Source organism: Thamnophis elegans, chromosome 12, assembly GCF_009769535.1.
Source record: "Thamnophis elegans isolate rThaEle1 chromosome 12, rThaEle1.pri, whole genome shotgun sequence".
Classification (NCBI taxonomy): domain Eukaryota; kingdom Metazoa; phylum Chordata; class Lepidosauria; order Squamata; family Colubridae; genus Thamnophis; species Thamnophis elegans.
The window spans coordinates 53422396-53443224 of record NC_045552.1 but is presented as its reverse complement, the minus strand read 5'-3'; the positions used below and the strand labels follow the sequence as shown (position 1 = coordinate 53443224).

Here is a 20829-nt window from a genome sequence, read left to right as displayed (position 1 = left end):
TCGGCAAAGCTGTTATTTGACGCATCGGGGTGGGGACACAAAGAACTTTGGTGACGGAGACCTTGTCCTGAACCCGTCAAAGTCGGGTCCCTCACTTGCCTTGTAGCTTCTTCCAATCGGACACTCTCCTCTTCTTCCTCCTCTCTTTTATTGAACTAACAGGGAGAACTTTGGCCCTACTGGGTTGGCCTTGACTGGATGGGACCCGCAATATGGACTGGAATGACAATAGCAATAGCACTTAGACTTATAGGCCGCTTCATAGTGTTTGACAGCCGTCTCTAAGCGGTTTACAGAGTCAGCATATTGTCCCCCGACAATCTGGGTTCTCTTTTTACCCACCTCGGAAGGACAGAAAGCTGAGTCAACCTTGAGTCGGTCAGGATCGAACTCCTGACAGTGGGCAGAGTTAGCAATAGCAGTAGCCTATAGACTTATATACGGCTTCACAGTGCTTTTACAGCCCTCTCTAAGTGGTTTACAGAGTCAGCATATTGTCCCCCGACAATCTGGGTTCTCTTTTTACCCACCTCGGAAGGACAGAAAGCTGAGTCAACCTTGAGTCGGTCAGGATCGAACTCCTGACAGTGGGCAGAGTTAGCAATAGCAGTAGCCTATAGACTTATATACGGCTTCACAGTGCTTTTACAGCCCTCTCTAAGTGGTTTACAGAGTCAGCATATTGTCCCCCGACAATCTGGGTTCTCTTTTTACCCACCTCGGAAGGACAGAAAGCTGAGTCAACCTTAAGCCAGTCAGGATCAAACTCCTGACTGTGGGCAGAGTTAGCCTGTAATGCTGCATTCTAATTATTGTGCCACCCAGCCCTTAAAATGTTCAGCAACCTCAGCAAAAGGGCTGATAGGTATCTATTTACCTCAAAAAAGAGGCTGAATATCTGGGTGCGTCTTATACACAGAATACAGCATTTTTTTAAATCTCCCGAAACCTCGCCCCTTCACCAAAATGGCCGTGCATAGCTTGTACGAAGCTTTCAGACAGCTCCTGGGGGCTGGGGAGAGCAGAAATGAGCAGAAAAGGCCTGTTTTTGCTCAATTTTACCCCCCCACACACACACACACACACCTCCAGCCCCCAGGAGCACTCTATAAGCTTTCTAAAGGCTATCATGCCCCCTTTTTTTTTACGAAAAACAGGTCCGTTTTTGCAAAAAACTGGTCGTTTTTAGCTTGTTTTTGGCTCCTTCACCCCCCAGGAATACTCTGCAAGCTCCCTAAAGGCTATTCATGCCTTTTTTGGAGGGGGGAATGGGCCCATTTTCACGGAAAACGGGCCATTTTTGGAAGGATTGCAGAGTGCAAACACTTTTTTAAATTTTCCTCTTCAAAACCTTGCTGCGTCTTATACTCCGGTGCATCTTATATGCTGAAAAAGATGGTAATTCTTCTCTGCCTCACAGGTGGGCCAAACAACAGCACACCCAGGAGCCCCAAAGTTTGGGTCTGTAGTTCACCGACATGTAACTTTCCCCATTTCTTGTCCAATCTGAACACCCCGCTGGCATAAAAAGACCCTTAATAGAATTAATACCACCCGTTGAAAGTTAATGCCACAAAAGACCCCGTTAATTTTTTTGAAGATTGCAACGGGGGAGGGGGGAGAAAGAAAAAAGAAATAAGAACCAACTTCCCTTTTTTTCCCCCACCTGCTAAGAAAAAAAAAAGTGTAAGCACTTTCTATAGTTAAGTACCCTACTTACGGCAAAATTATTGATAGCAATAAAACTGCGCGAGGAAGTTAACTTGGTCCCCGCGTGGGTCTCCTCATAAAGAGACTTTCATCAGCAAGCTGGGTAATCGTTTCCTTTAATCATATTTGGATAACTACAAAAAGTGTAACGTGATTAAAACCAAGGAAGATGCATGTAATTTCCTTCTTCTGTTTGCTAGGACGGAAACCCAAGTGGGAGAAAAAGGGAATATCGGTATCCATTGGCACTCAAAGAAATCGTCTTTCTAGCTTAATCTTTGAGGTAGTGGATCCTATGCAGCTAAGCAAAACTTACTTCCAGCTGGCTTGTCCCTTCCTCTATGCCAGTAGTCCTTGACTTACGAAGACAGCTGGGGCCTAATTTCCATCGCTAAGCAAAGCGATTATGAAGGGAGTCACACCTGATTTTACAATCTTTGCCTGGATGATTTCGGTGGCAAGCAGAAGTGCTCCGGAACCATTGAAAGTAGGCCTTTTTTCCTTGCTCCTTCAGTGAAAATAAGAAAATTAAATTCATTCGATGTATGGGGGGAGGGGGTGTCGCGTTTTAGGGACACGGCGGCTCAGTGGCTAAGACGCTGAGCTTGTCGATCAGAAAGGTCAGCGGTTCAGTGGTTCGAATCCCTAGTGCCGCGTAACGGAGTGAGCTCCCGTGACTTGTCCCAGCTTCTGCCACCCTAGCAGTTCGAAAGCACGTCAAAAGGCAAGTAGAAAAATAGGAACCACCTTTGGTGGGAAGGGAACAGCGTTCCGTGCGCCTTCGGCATTTAGTCATGCGGGCCATATGGCCATATGACCATGGAGACGTCTTTGGATAGCGCTGCCTCTTCAGCTTTGAAACGGAGATGAGCACCGCCCCCTAGAGTCGGGAACGACTAGCACATATGTTCAAGGGGAATCTTTGCCTTGTAAGGGGTCCCTTGGTGCTCTCTGGTCTTCCTTGTTTTCTTGCAGATGTTGCATTAGCCAAACTAGGTAACATCATCAGCGCTAGTAAGGAGTGCAGTTTGCTATCAGTTTATGTGCTTCTGCCTTGCCTGTCAGTGATGGTGTGTGTGTGTGTGTGTGTACGGGGGCAGTCTTAAGAGATTCTTTGGTTGGGCTGTTGGCTTCATTGGCAGTTTCTTGTTTGGGGTATTCTTTACTTGTGTTGGAAGAAATGTCCTTCTGGTTCAGTGGTGGGTTTCAAAAAAATTTGGAACCTATTCTGTGGGTGTGGCCTCCTTTGTGGGAGTGGCTTGCTGGCTATGTGACCTGGTGGGAGTGGCTTGCTGGCCACGTGTTCTCTCTCTCTCTCTCTTTCCTTCCTTTTGTCTCTCTGTCCCTTTTTTCTTTTTTTCTTTCATCTCTCTCTCACTCTTTTTCTTTCTTTTTTCTTTATTTATTTCTTCCTTTCTTTCTCTTTCTCTCTCTCTCTCTCTGTCAGTCTGTCTGTCTGTGTGTGTGTGTGTGTGTGTGTGTGTGTGTGTGTGTCAGTGGTGGGTTTCAAAAAATGTTTGGAACCTCTTCTGTAGGTGTGGCCTGCTTTCCGGGTCCACTGGTGGAACTTCTTCTAACCGGTTCGGTAGGTTTGACGAACCGGTTCTACTGAATAGGTGTGAACTGGTAAGAACCCACCTCTGTTCTGTTTTCATTTCCAAGTGGGGAAAAAGTCACTGGATTCCTGGAAGTTGCTTGGAAAGAAGGTTTATTGATGCTGGACAGGACCACATGGTTTGAGGTCCTGGGGAAAAAGGGGAAGAGTTGCGGAGAGTGCTCTGGTTTTATGCCCTCTCTAGGATTTTGAATTTGAGCTTGCATTCTGATTGGTTGCCAGACTCCCATGGGGCCGTGCAGGGGCAACTCTGTAGGCTGTCCTGAGCCCCAGGCTTGGTTGAGCCTTGCTGGGTGATGTCATCTTCTCAGGTGCCATGTGGTGGGATTGTGGTAGAGGGTTAATTCTACCTTTGTTGGATCTTGGGTGAGGGCATTTGCCTATGAATAGACCTAGCTATCTCTTTATCTCTTCAGTGCATCTGCTGTGGGCTATTGAGGAGGGTGGGGGCTATTAACAATGAATCTGCTTCCTGCCTTAAAAACATGTTTCTCCATTTCTCATCCAGGGAAATATAACATTCTGTCTTTTTAATATTTCCTAGAAGGGGTTAAGACGGTGAGTTTGTCGATCAGAAAGGTCGGCAGTTGGGCGGTTCAAATCCCTAGCGCCGCGTAATGGAGTGAGCTCCCGTTACTTGTCCCAGCTTTTTGCCAACCTAGCAGTTCAAAAGTACGTAAAAATGCAAGTAGAAAAGTAGAAACCACCTTTGGTGGGAAGGTAACAGCGTTCCATGCGTCTTTGGTGTTTAGTCATGCCGGCCACATGATCCCGGAGACGTCCTCGGAGAGCGCTGGCTCTTCGGCTTTGAAACGGAGATGTGCATTGCCCCCTAGAGTTGGGAACGACTAGCACATATGGGTGAAAGGAACCTTTACCTAATATTTCATAGAATATTTCATTCTTCTAGAAGAGGGGAGGTGCTAACTTCCTACACTTGATTGCTGTCTGATGATAACCTTGGAGTTAATCTATGCTGATCTGGGTGCTGATTGCTGGTGGAGAGGTCTTTTTATTCTTTTGGGGGGGGGCAGGTGATTTTTTTCCCGTGGTCTACAGACGTCGTTCATGCCTAATCCGATGTCTGTTGGCAAACAGATATCATTTGCCCACCGCGATAAAGTGAAAAGGGAAATAAGGACTTTTCTCTCCTGATTCCATCACTCCAGATTGCTCTTCCTGGCTTTGCTTTTTTTGTTGTTGTTGTTCTGGCCACGCAAAGCTGCTTTTAAGAATGGACAGCCTCATTTCCAGTCTTAAAGCTCAAATCATCCACACTGTCTCCCCTGGGAATGCAATATGGGTCAGGCCATTTCTAGTCTCATCAAAAGCTTCGGAGCGGCACATTACAGTTGTGTAGGGAGGTGGATGGCATCTCTTCTTTCCTTTGTATTTACTGTCTCCTGTAAATCATTTAAAAAAAAACAGGGTCCCATCTCTTCTGCTCTCTCAATGGATCGCAAAGCATTCATGTTCCTCTTTGAATGGTGCCTGTAGCTTTTGCTCAAGGTAGCTTCAGTTAGCTAGGTGTGACTTGGTATCGTTTCCTTTGCTATCATGTCTTCATATCCCTGACTTCTAAAGCATTCATTCCCAATCTTTAAGTAACACAGGGATAAAGTGGTTCAGGGGCTAATAGCAATAGCAATAGCAGTTAGACATATACCGCTTCATAGGGGCTTCATAGGGCTTTCAGCCCTCTCTAAGCGGTTTACAGAGTCAGCATATTGCCCCCAACAACAATCCGGGTCCTCATTTTACCCACCTCGGAAGGATGGAAGGCTGAGTCAACCCTGAGCCGGTGAGATCTGAACAGCCGAACTGCAGAACTGCAGTCAGCTGAAGTAGCCTGCAGTGCTGCATTTAACCACTGCGCCACCTTGGTTCTTATCGTTGAGCTTATCAATCAGAAAGATTGGCAGCTCGGCGGTTCGAATCCCTAGCACCGCATAACGGAGTGAGCTCCCGTGCCTTGTCCCAGCTTCTGCCAACCTAGCAGTTCAAAAGCAGGTAAAAAATGCAAGTAGAAAAATAGGAACCACCTTTGGTGGGAAGGGAACAGCGCTCCGTGTGCCATCGGCGTTTAGTCCTGCCGGCCACATGACCCCGGAAATGTCTTTGGACAGCGCTGGCTCTTTGTCTTTGAAACAGAGATCAGCACCGCCCCCTAGAGTCAGGAACGACTAGCACATATGGGCAAGGGGAATCTTTACCTTTAATATCTTCACATCCCTGACATCAAAAGCATTAATTCCCAATCCTTAGTTTGGGAGCTCAGAGCTCCGTTGCAAATATTCAAGAGAGATATTTTTTTAGGCGAGGAAGGTTAGATTTTTCTTTCTTTTTTATTCTTTTTCTCAGTGAAAACTGTTCATCCTAGGAGGAATAACTCTCGGACAGAGAGACAGTAACTTAGCCAGCCATTTCAAGTCTTTTTTTTTCTGGAGGAACAATGCAAGATTACATAGAAATTCTCATGTGCATAATAATCTTGCAGGCATACATGCCGTGGGATCTTCCAGCTATTTTGGAGCTAGAGCTCTTGCAAGCGGTTCCCACCGGCCAAGATGACTCAGTCAAATGCAAATTGAAGGCCATAATACCTGGATCGTAGGATGCTGAGCTATTTATGTCTCTGCTTTTACTTAACTGGTTTCGTGCTGTCCTTCTGTTTGTGGTATTTTGAGCTGGTGTCCACAGTCTGATGCGAAAGTTCAGTTAAAAAGTAGATTTAAAAAAAAAAAACACGTCACTTGCCCTACACTGATGATGCCACCTAGCTTGGTGATGAAATGTCTACAAGATGACAAACACCAAGAACCCAATAACTCAATTCTGAGCTATGTGTGTTCTGACCCAGCTCCCCAAACATAACAAACCCTCTGAAGTTAACTCAAAAATTCCTTTATTGGGAACGTCGGCAGCCTCGGCAAAAAGTTCCCCTCTCAGGCTAAACAAGTCCATCTGAATGGAATATAAATAGTTGTCTGCCACATCTATTCATCTCCACCTCTTGCCTTTGATCCCCAGAGCTAGGGTGGGGCTTCGCTAGCAGTAGAGGCTCTTCCGTCCCCAGGACCAGCCCATGGATTTCCACTGCTCTCCTCTCCTCCTTCTGTGCATCCGTGTGTCAGACACTGGGCCCAGCTGTTCCTCCTCTTCCTCATCAGCCACCTCCAGACCTGGGGGCTGCTGACTCTTTAGCTGAAGACTGATGGACGGCCCAGGCTCTGTCTCTCTCTCCGACAGCTCCATTCCCTCTTCCCCCTCGGAGCTGCCTTGATGCTGACCCTGACCTCCCACACCTCCTCCTCCTCCTACGATTCGGCTGCTGGAAGGGCCGGTGGCCGACACAGCCACAACCATGTGTCTTCTCCATGATGATAGCAACGTACAGCAGCGAAACCCTGATGAAAAGGACATCCTTATCCTTTTATGGGCAGCCCTCAGTTGGCAACCACAATCGAGCCCCTGATTTCTGTTTGTCGAGGAAGACGAGTTGTTTCAGTGAGATTCGCCCCGTTTCACCACTTGTGTCTCCACAGTTGTTAAGTGAGTCCATTGACTTCCCCATTGACTTTGCTTGTCAGACGGTCGCAAGAGGTGACTGCGAACCGTCATAAAATATAAGCCGGTTGCCAAGATTTTGATCACTTGGCCACAGGGACTCGGCAACGGTCATAAGCGTGAAAATAATTCACTCCCCCCCCCCCCAAATGCTGTTGTTACCTTTGAACGGATGGTTGTAAGTCAAGTTCTACCTGTATAGCCGCATCCTAATTTTCCTCCATCCTTCCCCGCGACAGGCGGTAAATAGGGCTGAATGTATGTGGGGTATTTTCATCCATCCTGTCCATAGAAGGAATTCCGTATCTTGGTGTTTGGTTTTATCCTCCCCGATCTTTCTCGCTTGGCATTTTGTAACGTCGCACCTACCTACACAAACCCTTTATGTCAAGTTCTTCTTGTGACCTTAAATAAGCAATTCATAACCCACATATTTCCACCCACTCTGCATCGTTGTGGAGTATTGGCAATAATAAAGTGACGGGCTGGTGAGCTGCAAGGTTTGAGGATTCTGATGGGGAGAAGAATCCCGAAGCTTCTACGTGTGGAAGAAGAATTATTTGTGCTGTTGTCTCCTTGGGCTTCTGAGGGGCCAGGTTCTCACTCCCCATTTGGGGGGGGGGAGTGTGCCGACCATAACAGTGTCATACAACCCCTCCTTGCATGGAGAAGGTCTGAGCTTCAGCTATTCGGATTTTATTTATTGCCGCAGAGTTTTGTATGTAGGAAAGTTTCCTTCCAGTTCAGTGGTGGATTTCCTTCCAGTTCAGTGGTGGATTCCTACTGGTTCGGACTGGTTTGGCCGAACCAGTCGTGGTTTGGCAGCCTGGGTCTCTGGAACCGGAAGCGACCCAGGCCTGCTATGCCCCCAAACCAGTTCTCTTACAGCACTGCCATCTTGATTTTAGATTCGGCACATGCGCAGAACAATTTCCATTTATTTTTGTGTGCACCAAACCAGCAGTAATGCCGGCAGAAACCCAGCCCTGTTCCAGATGTGTTGAATGTGCTAGGTCCATGATGGCAAACCTATGGCAGGTATGCCAGAGGTGGCAGGCAGAGCCCTCTCTGTGGGCACATGTGCCATCGCCAGCTGCTCTTCTGGTTTCCGGAGCACTCATGCGTGCTGGCCAGCTGATCTTCACAGGGAAATGGCCTGGAAACATCCCCAAAAAACAGCCCCAAATGCCCAAAAACAAGGCTGGTTTTGGCACCGTTTTCAGGCCATTTTAGGGTCATTTTGGAGGCATTTTCTGGGTCATTTTTCAGGCCATTTTTCAGGATGTTTTAAGACCTTTTGGGGATGTTTTCAGGCCATTCGGGGGCATTTTCAGGCTGTTTTCAGGCTATTTGGGGGGTAAAAAAATGGCCCCGAAATGGCCTGAAAACATCCCCAAAATTGGCCTCAAAAAACCAGCAAAAAACGGCCCAAAATGGCCAAAAACAGGCATGCGTGGGCCGGTCAGCTGCTCTTTGGGCTTCCAGCACTCTGGTGGGCATGTATGCTCATTCTGGTTTAGGCACTTGTTGCCAAAAAGGTTCGCATCACTGTGCTAAGCAAGTCATTCCACTGATCAATTGGTTGATTAATTTTTCAATTAATCAACCAATTGATCAGTGGAATGACTTGCTTCCAGACGTTGTGGTTCAACACTCCAACATTGGAGGTTTTAAAGAAGAGATTGGATGTCCATTGGGTTCAACTAGAAGGCCACCAAGGGTCCCTTCCAACTCTGTTATTCTGTTAAAAGTGTTGGCTTTGCATGAATTGGGCACTTGAGAACGAAAAATGAGTAACAATTTTACCAAGTGGCAACTTCGTCTAAGTTCTCTGAGTTGGTTAAACTCCCCCTGGGGAGAATTTAATCATTCATATTAACCTTGCTGCGGTGAAGCTGGAGTTTATTGAGATGAATCATGTGTGTGTGTGAGTGTGTGTGTGTGTGTTGCATTTGTGCTGATAAATAAATAAAGGGAGACTTATTTATCAGCACAAATACAACACAAATGTAATAAAGGCACATAAAAAATTGGCTTTCTGCCAGTATGGCTCCTAGGGTGAGCCGAAAGACAGAAAAGAGAAGGAGTATGCTCCCTCCCATATTTGGGCATACCAGGGGTTGTGACACAATACATACATACATACATACATACATACATACATACATACACACACACACACACATACACATACATACATACATACATACATACATACATACATACATGCTGGTCTTGTTGTATTCGGGTCTTTTCCCGTGTAAAGATTGAGATTGTCTTGGCAATGTTTCGGCGAGGTCTCACTTGCCATCTTCAGGCTGGTGTTTTCGGCTTGGTGTTTGTGTAAGTAAAGTGTGGTCGGAGCTGCCATATTTCTATAAATCTTGGTGTGTGTGTGTGGAGTGCTGGCTTTGTTTCAGTAAGTGGATTGATTGGCTGTGTGGTTGTATCATGATTGGTAGATTTGGTGCTGATTGGTGCTGGCTGTGTGTCCGTTGTTGTTTTATGTTGTAATGGCCTGGGTGGTGGGTGGGGCTCATTTGTTGACTAGGGCTTGTTTTCAGATTCTGGTAGGCGGGAGGTATTGTCACGTTTATTCATGTTGTGGGGGTGTTTCTCTATTTCAATGGCTTCCATAATTATTCTCTTGTTGAAGTGTTCAGTTTTGGAGATTAATTTGGTTCCTTCAAAATTAATTTCATGTCCTGTAGCTTTAAGGTGCTGTAAAAGGGAGGAAGTTTTTTTTCTTTTTTTTCTTACTGCGTTCTTGTGTTCTGTGATGTGTGCATTTATTCTCCTGTTACTTTGTCCTATGTATGTTGCAGGGCAGATTTTCCATGGTATTTCCTAGACTCCTTGGTTTTCTAGCTGGATTTTGTCTTTGGGGTTTCTTAAGATGTTGGCTATTTTTTGGTCAGTGTTGAAGGCTATCTTGCTATTGTGTTTGTGGAGAATTTTGCTGATTTTATCTGTGGTGCCTTTGATGTAAGGGTGATGTATGCCCTTACCTCAAAGGCACCACAGATAAAATCAGCAAAAATAAATAGCTTGAAATAGATCTATACTAGTCTCCCTTTATTTATTTGTTAGCACAAATGCAACACAAATGTAACAAAGGCAGTGTGTGTGTGAGAGAGAGAGAGAGGGAGGGAGGGAAAGAGAGAGAGAGAGAGAGAGAGAGAGAGAGAGAGAGAGAGAGAGAGATTGAGATTTAAAATAGTTGTCTGCCTGTATCTAAAAAATATTCACTCATTCAGGCAGATTAAAGAACATTCTCCCTGGAGCATATTAGGCACCGGAGGAGAGATTGAAATAAAAAAATAATTAAAAAATTGCTTGGCCAAATCAAATGTCACTTATGCAAAAGGATAAACTGGGACACAAGAGGAACCTTTTAGGAGTAATCAGGTCATCTGTATGATTCAGAGAGCCAGGAAAGTGTGTTTAGAAAACACCTTGGTACAAAAAAGGCATAATACGGCTAGTGGCTTTTGACTTAAAAGTGCTTGCCTGTATGCAAAGCAAGATATACATTCCATAATAAGTGGATAAATTAGGAGTTGGTACTCTCTGAATGTTGGTTGTTCTCTTGCAGACCCAATGGTGCTGCTTTCGAGAGGGAACTGGACTTTCTGGTTTTTCTTCAAAGACATTTCGTTTCTCATCCAGGAAGCTCAAAGCTGAAGAAGCTTCTTGGATGAAGAGCAAAAAGTCTTCAAAGAAAGTCCAGTTGCTTCTTGAAAACAAAGCACCTTGGTGCTCTCTGAAGCTTGTTTGTTCTTGTTGTGGCCCGCCAGTGGCCAGTAGAGCTGGCAGCAGATTCAGACAGTGAGGAGGTTGGGGAGGAACATGGGCCAGTCCTGGAGTCTGGGGAAGGCTCGGAGGAGGGCTCTGCATCGGAGGCAGCCTGGGAACTCCGAGGGGGAAGAGGAAATGCAGCTGGCCGACCTCAGATGGAGAGTCAGCAGCCCCCAGGTCTGGAGGTGGCTGGTGAGGAAGAGGAGGAAGAGCTGGGGCCGGTGCCTGATTCGCTGATGCACAGAAGGCAGAGGAGAGGAGAGCAGTGGAAATCTATGGGCCGATCCATGGGACAGATGAGCCACCGCTGCTAGCAAAGCCCCACCCTAGCTCTGGGGATCAAAGGCATGGGGCAGAGATGAATAGATGTGGCAGACAACTATTCATCTTCTGGCCAGACAGACTTGTAAGCCTACGAGAGAAACTTTTTACTGAGGCTGCTGGCACTCCTAATAAAGGAATCTTCAGAAGATTTGTCGTGTTTGGGGAGCTGGGTCAGAACATCTACAGAAGTTCCTCACCATCTGGCAAACTGTCATTCCTAAGAGGAGTTAACCTTTTCTTCTATTCCAGGAAAAAAAGCTTTTTCTGAGCAATCATGAATAATGGATGCACACCTGGTCGTATGCACCTGGCCAATAGTTTTTCTTTTTCCACGTCAGTGTTTCCTCCTTTTCTCTCGGGCAGTTGAAAAAGTTCTTACCTGCAAGATTTTTTTTTTTTTTGCTGTACAGTAGAGAGTCCAAAGTCAGAAATTTTACAGTATCAAAAGAGGCTGAAGAATCATTGTCTATCTGCCAGCTTATAGCCCTCTTTACCTTAATTGCACAGAAAGCAATTGAGTGCAATCGTAATTCTGTCTTTTCCTTTGTATCAACACCAGTCAAATTGTACGAGGGATTTTTGTGTTCTTTTGATAAAGGTGTTTTTTTTCCCCCTGAGAGAGGGAGATTATGGAATGCCGCAGACGAAGGTCAATTGGTAGATGGAATGTTTAAATGGTTTAACGTCCCTTTTCTTGACTGAAATAACACACATCCACACAAACAACAAAAGAAAACCTGCTATATTACAGCCTTCAAACAAACCTTGTTGGATCTCATCAAAGGCAATATTGTTTGCTCAAGAGCAAGGTCTGTGAAGTTCCCTCTTTGCGCCATAAGTAAATTCGACTGAGAAAAGTGAAACTCAGATTTCCTGATAAGACATGTGTGGGTTTACTGAAACCTTTAAGCGGGGTGGATGGGTGGGCGAAAGATTTATAAAACCTTGAAACTCTGTAGAGATTCTCCATCATCCAGGTCATGGTTGTCCCCAAAGGTGTTTTTTCAGGAGACAACTGGAGTTTCTGGTTTTTTTTTCTTTGAAGAGGTTTCACTTGTCATTCAAGAAGCTTCTTCAGCTCTGAGAGGATAGTGGGAAATGGAAGGATATATATTCCTTGCAGGCAGCTGGTCATTGGCGCTCTAGGGGGTGGTACTCATCTCCGTTTCAAATCTGGAGAGCCAGTGCTGTCCGAAGACGTCTCCCTAGTCATGGTCGAAGGTGCACGGAACACTGTTACCTTCCCACCAAAGGTGGTTCCTATTTTTCCTACTTGCATTTTTTACGTGCTTTCCAACTGCTAGGTTGGCAGAAGCTGAGACAAGTCACGGGAGCTCACTCCGTTATGCGGCGCTAGGGATTCGAACCGCCAAACTGCTGACCGTTTTGTCTCATGGATCGGCCCATAGATTTCTACTGCTCTCCTCTCCTCTGCCTTCTGTGCATCAGCGCATCAGGCACTGGGCCCAGCTGTTCCTCCTCTTCCTCACCAGCCACCTCCAGCATCTTAGCGCTGAGCCACCGCATCCCTAAGAATTTAAATGTATGCACCCCCCCAAAAAAAAATCCCTAGTCCATTGACACTCCATTTGCCATGACTAGGAGAACATCAAAGGCTTTATGGACCAGGAGAAATTCAAAAGCTAAATTTACACCTGGGAAAGAAAACAAAAGAAAAAATGCATTCCATCGCAAAGAAGGAATCTCATTGCTGGAACAAATAACTGGATGCAAAATGGAACAGAACTATTTAGAAAGATGCTGCCGTTCGTAACTCATCAAGGAAATGAAACTCTTCAATGGTTCATTTTTCTTACATTAAGAAAAACACCAACGAGAAATCTCGCAGATACGAAGCTCTACGCCCTTCGACTGAAAAGTCAGCAGACAGATTGAGATTTCGTCTTTCGGGGATGGGGTTGGGGGTTGAATGGCTGGTGAATGACTGCATTCAGCTTCTGACTTTGAAAACCTCCGCTGGTGAAAAGGAAGAGAATAAGGCATCAGCAGCCCATGTTTGCCTTCAGAATCCTCCCCTCCTATCCCAGAAAGGATGGGAAGACAAAACAACATCTGTTTCATAAAGACGCAGGGCATCCGAGTGTCATCCAATGTTAGCACCTCGATGCAACTTCAGATCATCTCCTCAAGGTTGCTGCTCCCCACCACTCAGGAAGAATGCGGGGGGGGGGGAATAGGGTTGTTTTTTCCTTGTGCTTGATTGAGAGCAAAACGAAAGGAAGAAGGTGTTCTGACCCAGCTCCCTAACCACTACGAACCCTCTGTAGTTGAAGCAATGATTTCTTTACTGGAGCGCCGACAGCCCCGGCAAAAAGTTTCTCTCTCACTGCAGGCTAACAAGTCTGTCTGGCAGGGAGCTAAATAGTTGTGCCACACCTATTCATCTCTGCCCCCTGCCTTTTATCCCCAGAGCTAGGGTGGGGCTTTGCTAGCAGTGGTGGCTCTTCCGTCCCAAGGATCGGCCCATAGATTTCCACTGCTCTCCTCTCCTCTGCCTTCTGCGCATCCACACATCAGGCACTGGATGAAGCTGTTCCTCCTTCTCCTCACCACCCACTGGTGCTGTTGACTCTCCATCTGAGGGCTGACGGACAGCCCAGACTCTGCCTCTGTCTCTGTCTCGGTCTCTCTCTCTCTCTCTCTGTCTCTGACAGCTCCATTCCCTCTTTCCCCTCGGAGTTCTCAGGTTGCCTTGATGCTGATCCTGATTCCCACGCCTCCTCCTCTGATTCGGCTGCTGGAGGGGCCACAACAGAAGGTAAGAACAGCCAGGCGCACCCAGAAAGTTCACAAGCCTAGACCAGAGGGGGCGAAAAGCCCTTTCGGAGGCTCTCCTGCCGGTACAAAGTCTTTCATGAAATAATGTTTTGAAGTTGGTTCAGCAATGCCATAGCAAATGGAGAAGAAACAGACTGCAAAAGGCTGCATTGGAACCTGGCTCTGATATAACTGTCAAAGATGGAGAGGATTTTTTTTTAAAAAAAAGGAAGAAAAAAGAAAAAATATATATAACAAAATTCAGCATGTTTCAACCCTGGAAGCAAAAGGCACCTTAGGATGTTACTTGAGAACTTTTCTGAATCAATCGTTTCTGTTTTCCTTAACTTTCTACTTCTTAAAACAACGAGATCAAAGCAAGGATGGTCTAAGCCCATTATCAACTCTCTTCAATAGCAATAGCAATAGCAGTTAGACTTATATACTGCTTCATAGGGCTTTCAGCCCTTTCTAAGCGGTTTACAAAGGCAGCATATCGCCCCCACAGTCTGGGTCCTCATTTCACCCACCTCGGAAGGATGGAAGGCTGAGTCAACCTTGAGCCGGTGAGATTTGAACCGCCGAACTACAGCCTAGTTGGAGAATATAAGTTATGATGCAGGACAGAAGGGAGGGGATACAGGGGTAAGGTTCAAACGCAATTAAGCGAAAGCAGTTTTGGCTCCAGAGGAGTCCACACCAGAACGTTGATTCTAATACACGATTGGATTTCTTTTGAACTTTGTCTCGAGGCTCATAAATTAATTAGGTCATCTTCTGGGAACTTCACAATCAGACCTTCCAGTTTCTGGCACTGCCGCATGCACAAAGGCCCGCTGATCATCATGTGTCCATACGTGCCAGAAACCCAGAAGAGGATCGGGCGACACCGTACGTGCCAGGCGACAGGGCTCCTCGTGGCACTTCGGGCACACGTGCCATAGATTTGCCATCACAGATCTAGTCCGTAGGTTTTCTTCGTATCTACAAGGTCATTCCCACATGCCACTACATCGGGACCCTGCAATGTCTTTCTTTTTTAAAGCAAAGTGTTAATTACTTGCAGACAGTTGATGTCGCCTCTAGATTTGAATTATACTGAAACTACCCTGTGGGATGCTTTGTGCTTTCTGAGCTCGGTGGTTTTCTTTCAGCGGTACTGAAGATGCTCCCTAGTTTGGTGGTGTAAGGTCTGCAAGGAAACCACCGAGCTCAGAGAGCATCAGAGGGGGTTGCCCTTGAAGAGCACCCAGAAGCTTCAACTGGTCCAAAATGCGGCTGCGTGGGTTATCATGGGGGCACCTAGGTGCTCCCATGTTACACCCCCCCCCCTTTTAGGCAGCCTGCACTGGTTGCCGGTCGTCTTCCGGGTGCGATTCAAGGTACTAATTATGACCTTTAAGGCACTCCATGGCTTAGGCCCAGGGTACCTGCGAGACCACCTACTGCCACCGGTAGCCTCCCATCATCCAGTGTGATCCCACAGAGTTGGCCTCCTCAGGGTGCCGTCGGCCAGACAGTGTCGGCTAGCGACCCCCAGGGGGAGAGCCTTCTCTGCGGGAGCACCTTCCCTCTGGAATGAGCTGCCCCGGAGCTTCGTATAATCCCTGACCTCCGGTCCTTCCGATGCGCCCTAAAAAGTTGGCTTTTCCAGCAAGCCATCCTGGCCTGAACAAAACAAAATAAATTATTGATCACTGTTAATTTTAATTTGAATTTTTTTAAAAAAATGTCATTGTCAATTTTAATTGGGTTTGGGATATTCTATTTTTTTTTAACTTTTGTATTATGTGTTTCTTTTAATGTTGTACGCCGCCCTGAGTCCTTGGGAGAAGGGCGGCATATAAATCTAATAAACCTAAACCTAAACCAGAGACCCCCTCCATTCAACCCTTGAACCACAAATATTCTGTTCTATCCAAAACTATTCCTAAAAGCTACAAGCTGGGATTGTTTTCCAGTTCTGCAATGGAAGAGTCTGTAGAGATTCTCAGTCATCCAGGTCGTGGTTGTCCCGAAGGGACTTTTTCAGGAAGCAACTGGACTTTCTTGTTTTTTTTCCTCTTTTGAAGATGTTTCGCTTCTCATCCAAGAAGCTTCTTCAGCTCTGGCAGGATAATGGGGAATGGAAGGATAGATACTCCTTGCAGACAGCTGGTCCTTTGCATCCTTTTAGAAGGTCCTTGAAGCCCTTGGAGGTTTCTCTGTTTTCCTCGGGGTCACCTGAGTGGCACTCCTGGTTCCTGTAGTCTGCAATTGTTTCTCTCTGGAAATCCATTCCTACTCCCACACCATTCCAAGGGTGTCCATCCTAATGGTTCTTGGATGAGAAGCAAAACGTCTTCAAGAGAAGGTCCAGTTGCCTCCTGAAAAAAGCACCTTTGTAACACTCAGATAGTAAGTTATAAAAGGCAACCTCAAGACGGGCGAAGAGAACAGCCCTTCTCTATTTCAATTCCTAATTCCATATTAGTTTTCAGCGGGGAGAGGGAGATGTTTCTTCGCTAGCAAGAATCATCCTCTTCTTGACTAGCCTCAAATGCTGTGTATTTAATATTGTTGGGGGAGGCCTCATTTACTGTTTCAGTTTGGATAGCAAAGCATATCAGATCGGCCTGAAGGAAAAGGAGGGTGCACCTCATTTCATTTCACGCAAGGCTGCTGCTGAATATTTTCCAAGTGATGGTAGCATATGGTAGGCAGCTGGGCTGCTCAAGGAGATGGTTAGACAAGATAGGCAGCCTTGTCTCTGGATTTCTAATCTCGGGGTTGAGATTCCTTGAGCAGAATAAGTAAACATAGCTTATTGTTGGTCGAAGTAAAACAGCCGGTTTGGTTTGTTATTGATCTGCCTCTGCATTTTTCCATATTTCTCCCAATTCGGTTCAGCGTAGGAAGTTGGAAACCATATCGGCCTATCAATTGGTGCTTGCTAAGCGAACTGTGGTTGAGTAATAACAAACTGCATGAAGCTTCAAAAGGGAATTGACACCACTGGACTGCTGCGGGTTCAAACAGTGTACTGCAGATTCTTGGATTCTTTTAGATGTTCAGAAAACCCCGTGACTTAGAGCAGATCCAAAAGTTTCCAGCTTTGCTTCAGGGGAGGATTCTGTGACCTAAAGTGACAGAATTGATAGAGTGGATTCAGGTGTCAGGGTTTATTGGATATATTGTGTTGGCACAGACTGTTGAGAACCGACTCTGAATGTTTCCGCAGTTTCCACCTAATGAAAAGTTTTCTCCCTTCCCCAAACAATCCGTCGCATGGTCCAATCAGGTTCAGTCCAGTTGCTTGGTAACTTCACTCCTCCTCTTTTTCACCACCTGTGGGAATATCCTTGGTTCCCAGGAGAAAGTATTTTGTTTTGGCTACCATCTCTATCTCTATTCCTTCCACTCCCCTTAACCCTCAGCTCGAGTGTGGCAACACTGACGCTTCAAAATGGCCCTGGTCAGGTCAGCTTCAGGGTTGACATCAGGGAGGCAATCGTTTCCAGGATTTGTGGTTACACTTTTTGAAAGATTCAAGTCCCTTGTCCTCAGTACTTCTTTAAACCCCTTCTCAGTGGGAGCAGGATATCATAGCAATAGCAATAGCAGTTAGACTTATATACCGCTTCTTGGGCTTTCAGCCCTCTCTAAGCGGTTTACAGAGTCAGCATATCGCCCCCAACAATCCTGGTCCTCATTTTACCCACCTCGGAAGGATGGAAGGCTGAGTCAACCCTGAGCCGGTGAGATTTGAACCGCTGAACTGCAGATAGCAGTCAGCTGAAGTGGCCTGCAGTACTGCACTCTACCTACTGCGCCACCTCGACTCTATCATGACATTGTGACTATGATTGGGAATATTTGCACAGTTCTAGTGCGGTACATCTATATCTATTCAGGGTATATTGCCCCTAAACCTGAGAATAAACAAGCCTGCAAAACTGTCAGCTAATTTCTTTGTGCGTTGGGAGAAAAAATGTTTTCCAGTGCAGTCTTCTGGTTACTGCCATGTATGCACACGCCCCGATCAGCTGTCTGGCACTCATGCTTACACCGGAACATGGAAGACTAGGTCTTCCGGTTTCTGGCACTGCCGCATGGACAAAGGGCAGCTGATCAGGCATGTCCATGCCAAGTTCCCTCTTTGCGCCATAACGCTATGGAAATACTTCTTCAAAAGCAAGAGCTCTGAAGGGATTGTTACATGGCTGGTATTTCTACCAAGCAAGTCAATGGAAATTTACCTTGATGTCTCAACATTGGCAGCAGTGCCAGGAAGCAGAATGACACAACAGAATAACGTAATTATAGAGTTGGAATCAAACCCACCGCTCAAGCAGGAGACCCCGTAGCATTCCAGAAAAATGGCTGACCAATCTCCCCTTAGAAACCTCCAGTGATGTTGTTGTTAGTTGCAAAGTCTTGTCCGACCCATTGCAACCCCCTGGACAATGTTCCTCCAGGTCTTCCTTCCCTCTACTATCCCCCTGAGGAGTCCATTGAAGATCACGCCGACTGCTTCGGTGACTCCATCCAGCCACCTCATTCTCTGTCGTCCCCTTCTTCTCTTGCCCTCCATCTTTCCCAGCATTAGGCTCTTCTCCAGTGATGAAGCACCTACAACCTTTGAAGGCAAGCCTTTCCACTGATTGATTGTTCTCATTTTCAGGAATTTTCTCCTTAGTTCTAAGCTGGTCTTCTCCTTGATGAGTTTCCATCCACTGCTTCTTGTCCTGACCTCAGGTGCTTTGGAGAATAGCTTGACCCCCTCTTCTTTGTGGCAGCCTCTCAGACATTGGAAGACTGCTATCATGTCACCCCTAGTCCTTCTTTTCATCAGACTAGACATTCCCGGTTCCTGCCCATTGTTCATCATATGTTTTAGCTTCCAGCCCACTAATCATCTTTGTTGTTCTTCTCTAATTTCTTTGTGCATTGGGAGAGAAAAAGTTTTCCAGTGCAGTCTTCCAGTTACTGCCATGCCCGATCAGCTGGCTGGCATTCATACTTACGCCGGAAAATGGAAGACTAGGTCTTCTGGTTTCTGGCACTGCTGCATTCACAAAGGCCAGCTGATTGGCACATGTCCACACATGCCAGAACCTCGGAAGGGGAATGGGCGACACCATACGTGCAAAGTGACATGGCTCCTTGTGCTACTCCAGGCACGTGTGCCAGAGGTTCACCATCACAGGTCTAATCTGTGGCTCTTCTTCTTGCCTACAAGGTCATTCCCACATGCCATTACATCAGGACCTTGTGGGGTCTTTTTTTTTTAACCAAAGTGTTAACTACTTGCAGACAGTTGATGTTGCCTATAGATTTGAGAAAATGTTTGATCTTTTCTTTTCACCTTGGGTAGAGAAACCTGGTTATTCTTGAATTTCTCACCCAATAGCTGGGTGGCAGGAGAAAGGATGGCAGAACCTAGAGGTGGAGTTAAAAGAGGAATCAGCCTAGAATCCCCACGTAGTCACAAGCGAGCGAAGTCCACCCCTCCTTGAACTCCATGGGTCCTTCTCCTCCAGCCCCAAACAGGTGCTAACCGTTAGTTGAGAAGATTCTTCTACACAGTACTTTTATCACGAAATGGTTGAACAGGATTTTGACACGAGGACACGACATGGTGGTTGTAAAGGTTATTTGAACCAGCTGGCTCCTTTTGTCCTTTCTGTTAGCTCAGTAAGAGAGCCTTTGAGGAGAAAAAGTCCGTCTCAAAGCTACCGTAGGCTGACAAACGGTGGCAAGCCAACCTACCAAACGGGGAAATCAGATCCCACGCTTTCCACGGAATGGATTTAACAGCATGTGCCGATTACTCAAAGCGATATGGGCAGGACCTGGTGTTCGAGTGGTGCTCTAGAAGTTTAAACTTTCTTGATAAAGGGGTTTGATCCAGTTTGCCTGCAGTATGAGCTAAATATTCCTATATATATATGTATATATATGTATATATATGTGTGTATATATATGTATGTATATATATATATATATGTATATATATATATATATGTATATGTATATATGTATATCTCTATTTACACGCAGCTAGTGTTACTAGAGCGATATCTTTTGACGTTTGCAGCCAGGAACCCTGCTTTATCGCTTTGTATAGTTTGAAAGTAGTTTAAAGCTTGAATAACATAAAATAACATAATATAATGTTATTTATGTTATTTCCCACGTAAAGAACTCCTGTAAACCTTGCAGTATTGAAACTCAGTGAACAAGGCATCTTAGACAAGCTGAAAAACAAATGGTGGTACGATAAAGGTGAATGTGGTGCCAAGGATTCCGGAAGCAAGGTTAGTTTTGCAGTTTGCTGAAGGATTTTCTCTGATCCCCTCCTCCTTTTTTTTTTCCTTTTTCCATTATTCCTTTTTTGAGCCCTCGTTTGATTTCTTCCCCCCACAAAGTTATTGCTTTTATCTTCTGAAGGTTAAGCAGTGAGCTTTTTGACCCTCTCAAAGGATCACCCTCTCAATAGAGAGTTAGCTAAAGGGATAGCCCGACTTCCTTTATTTCAATTTTTTCTTTTGCAATATTAAATATTTTGGAGGGGTTTTTTTTTTTTTTTTGCATTCGGTGCAACTTCGTTCTTGCTTTCTTCTCTCTCTCTCTCTCTCTTGCTCTCTCTGTGTCTCTTTTTTTTAAGTTGAGGGATTTTTTTTTTACGTTTTAATTTTTCTTGGAATGGACCAAAGTCACTCCATATTAAATTAACTATCCAGTGGCTTTTACATCTCACGCATGTTTTTTTTTTAAAAAAAATGCCCCAAGTTTGCCTTTGATTGAAATCTTTATCCGCTCACAATTTGCAAAAGCCCCTTAAAATGTATTTATTTATTTGGTAACTTCCTTCTGAATACAGTAATGGGGCAAATACAAACAAATCAAGAGACTCACCAAGGCTAACGCTGATCGTTTTCGAGCGGATAGTTGGAAAAGCATAAAACATCCCCTCCCCCCCAGAAAAACCTGGAACATTTAAAAAAAATCAATAGTGGATTGTTTTATTGCAAATCCATTCCATTAAGTGTAAG

The 20829-nt window shown here is 45.6% G+C and overlaps 1 protein-coding gene across 1 annotated transcript in view; it reads left to right on the top strand.

Annotated features, from left to right (window-relative positions):
- The window catches only part of GRIA3 (glutamate ionotropic receptor AMPA type subunit 3), a 170454-nt gene that overhangs the window by 142473 nt on the left and 7152 nt on the right, over window positions 1-20829 (top strand). The window contains 1 exon segment of the mRNA XM_032228546.1: window positions 19977-20091. Coding sequence (XP_032084437.1) covers window positions 19977-20091 — 115 coding nt within the window.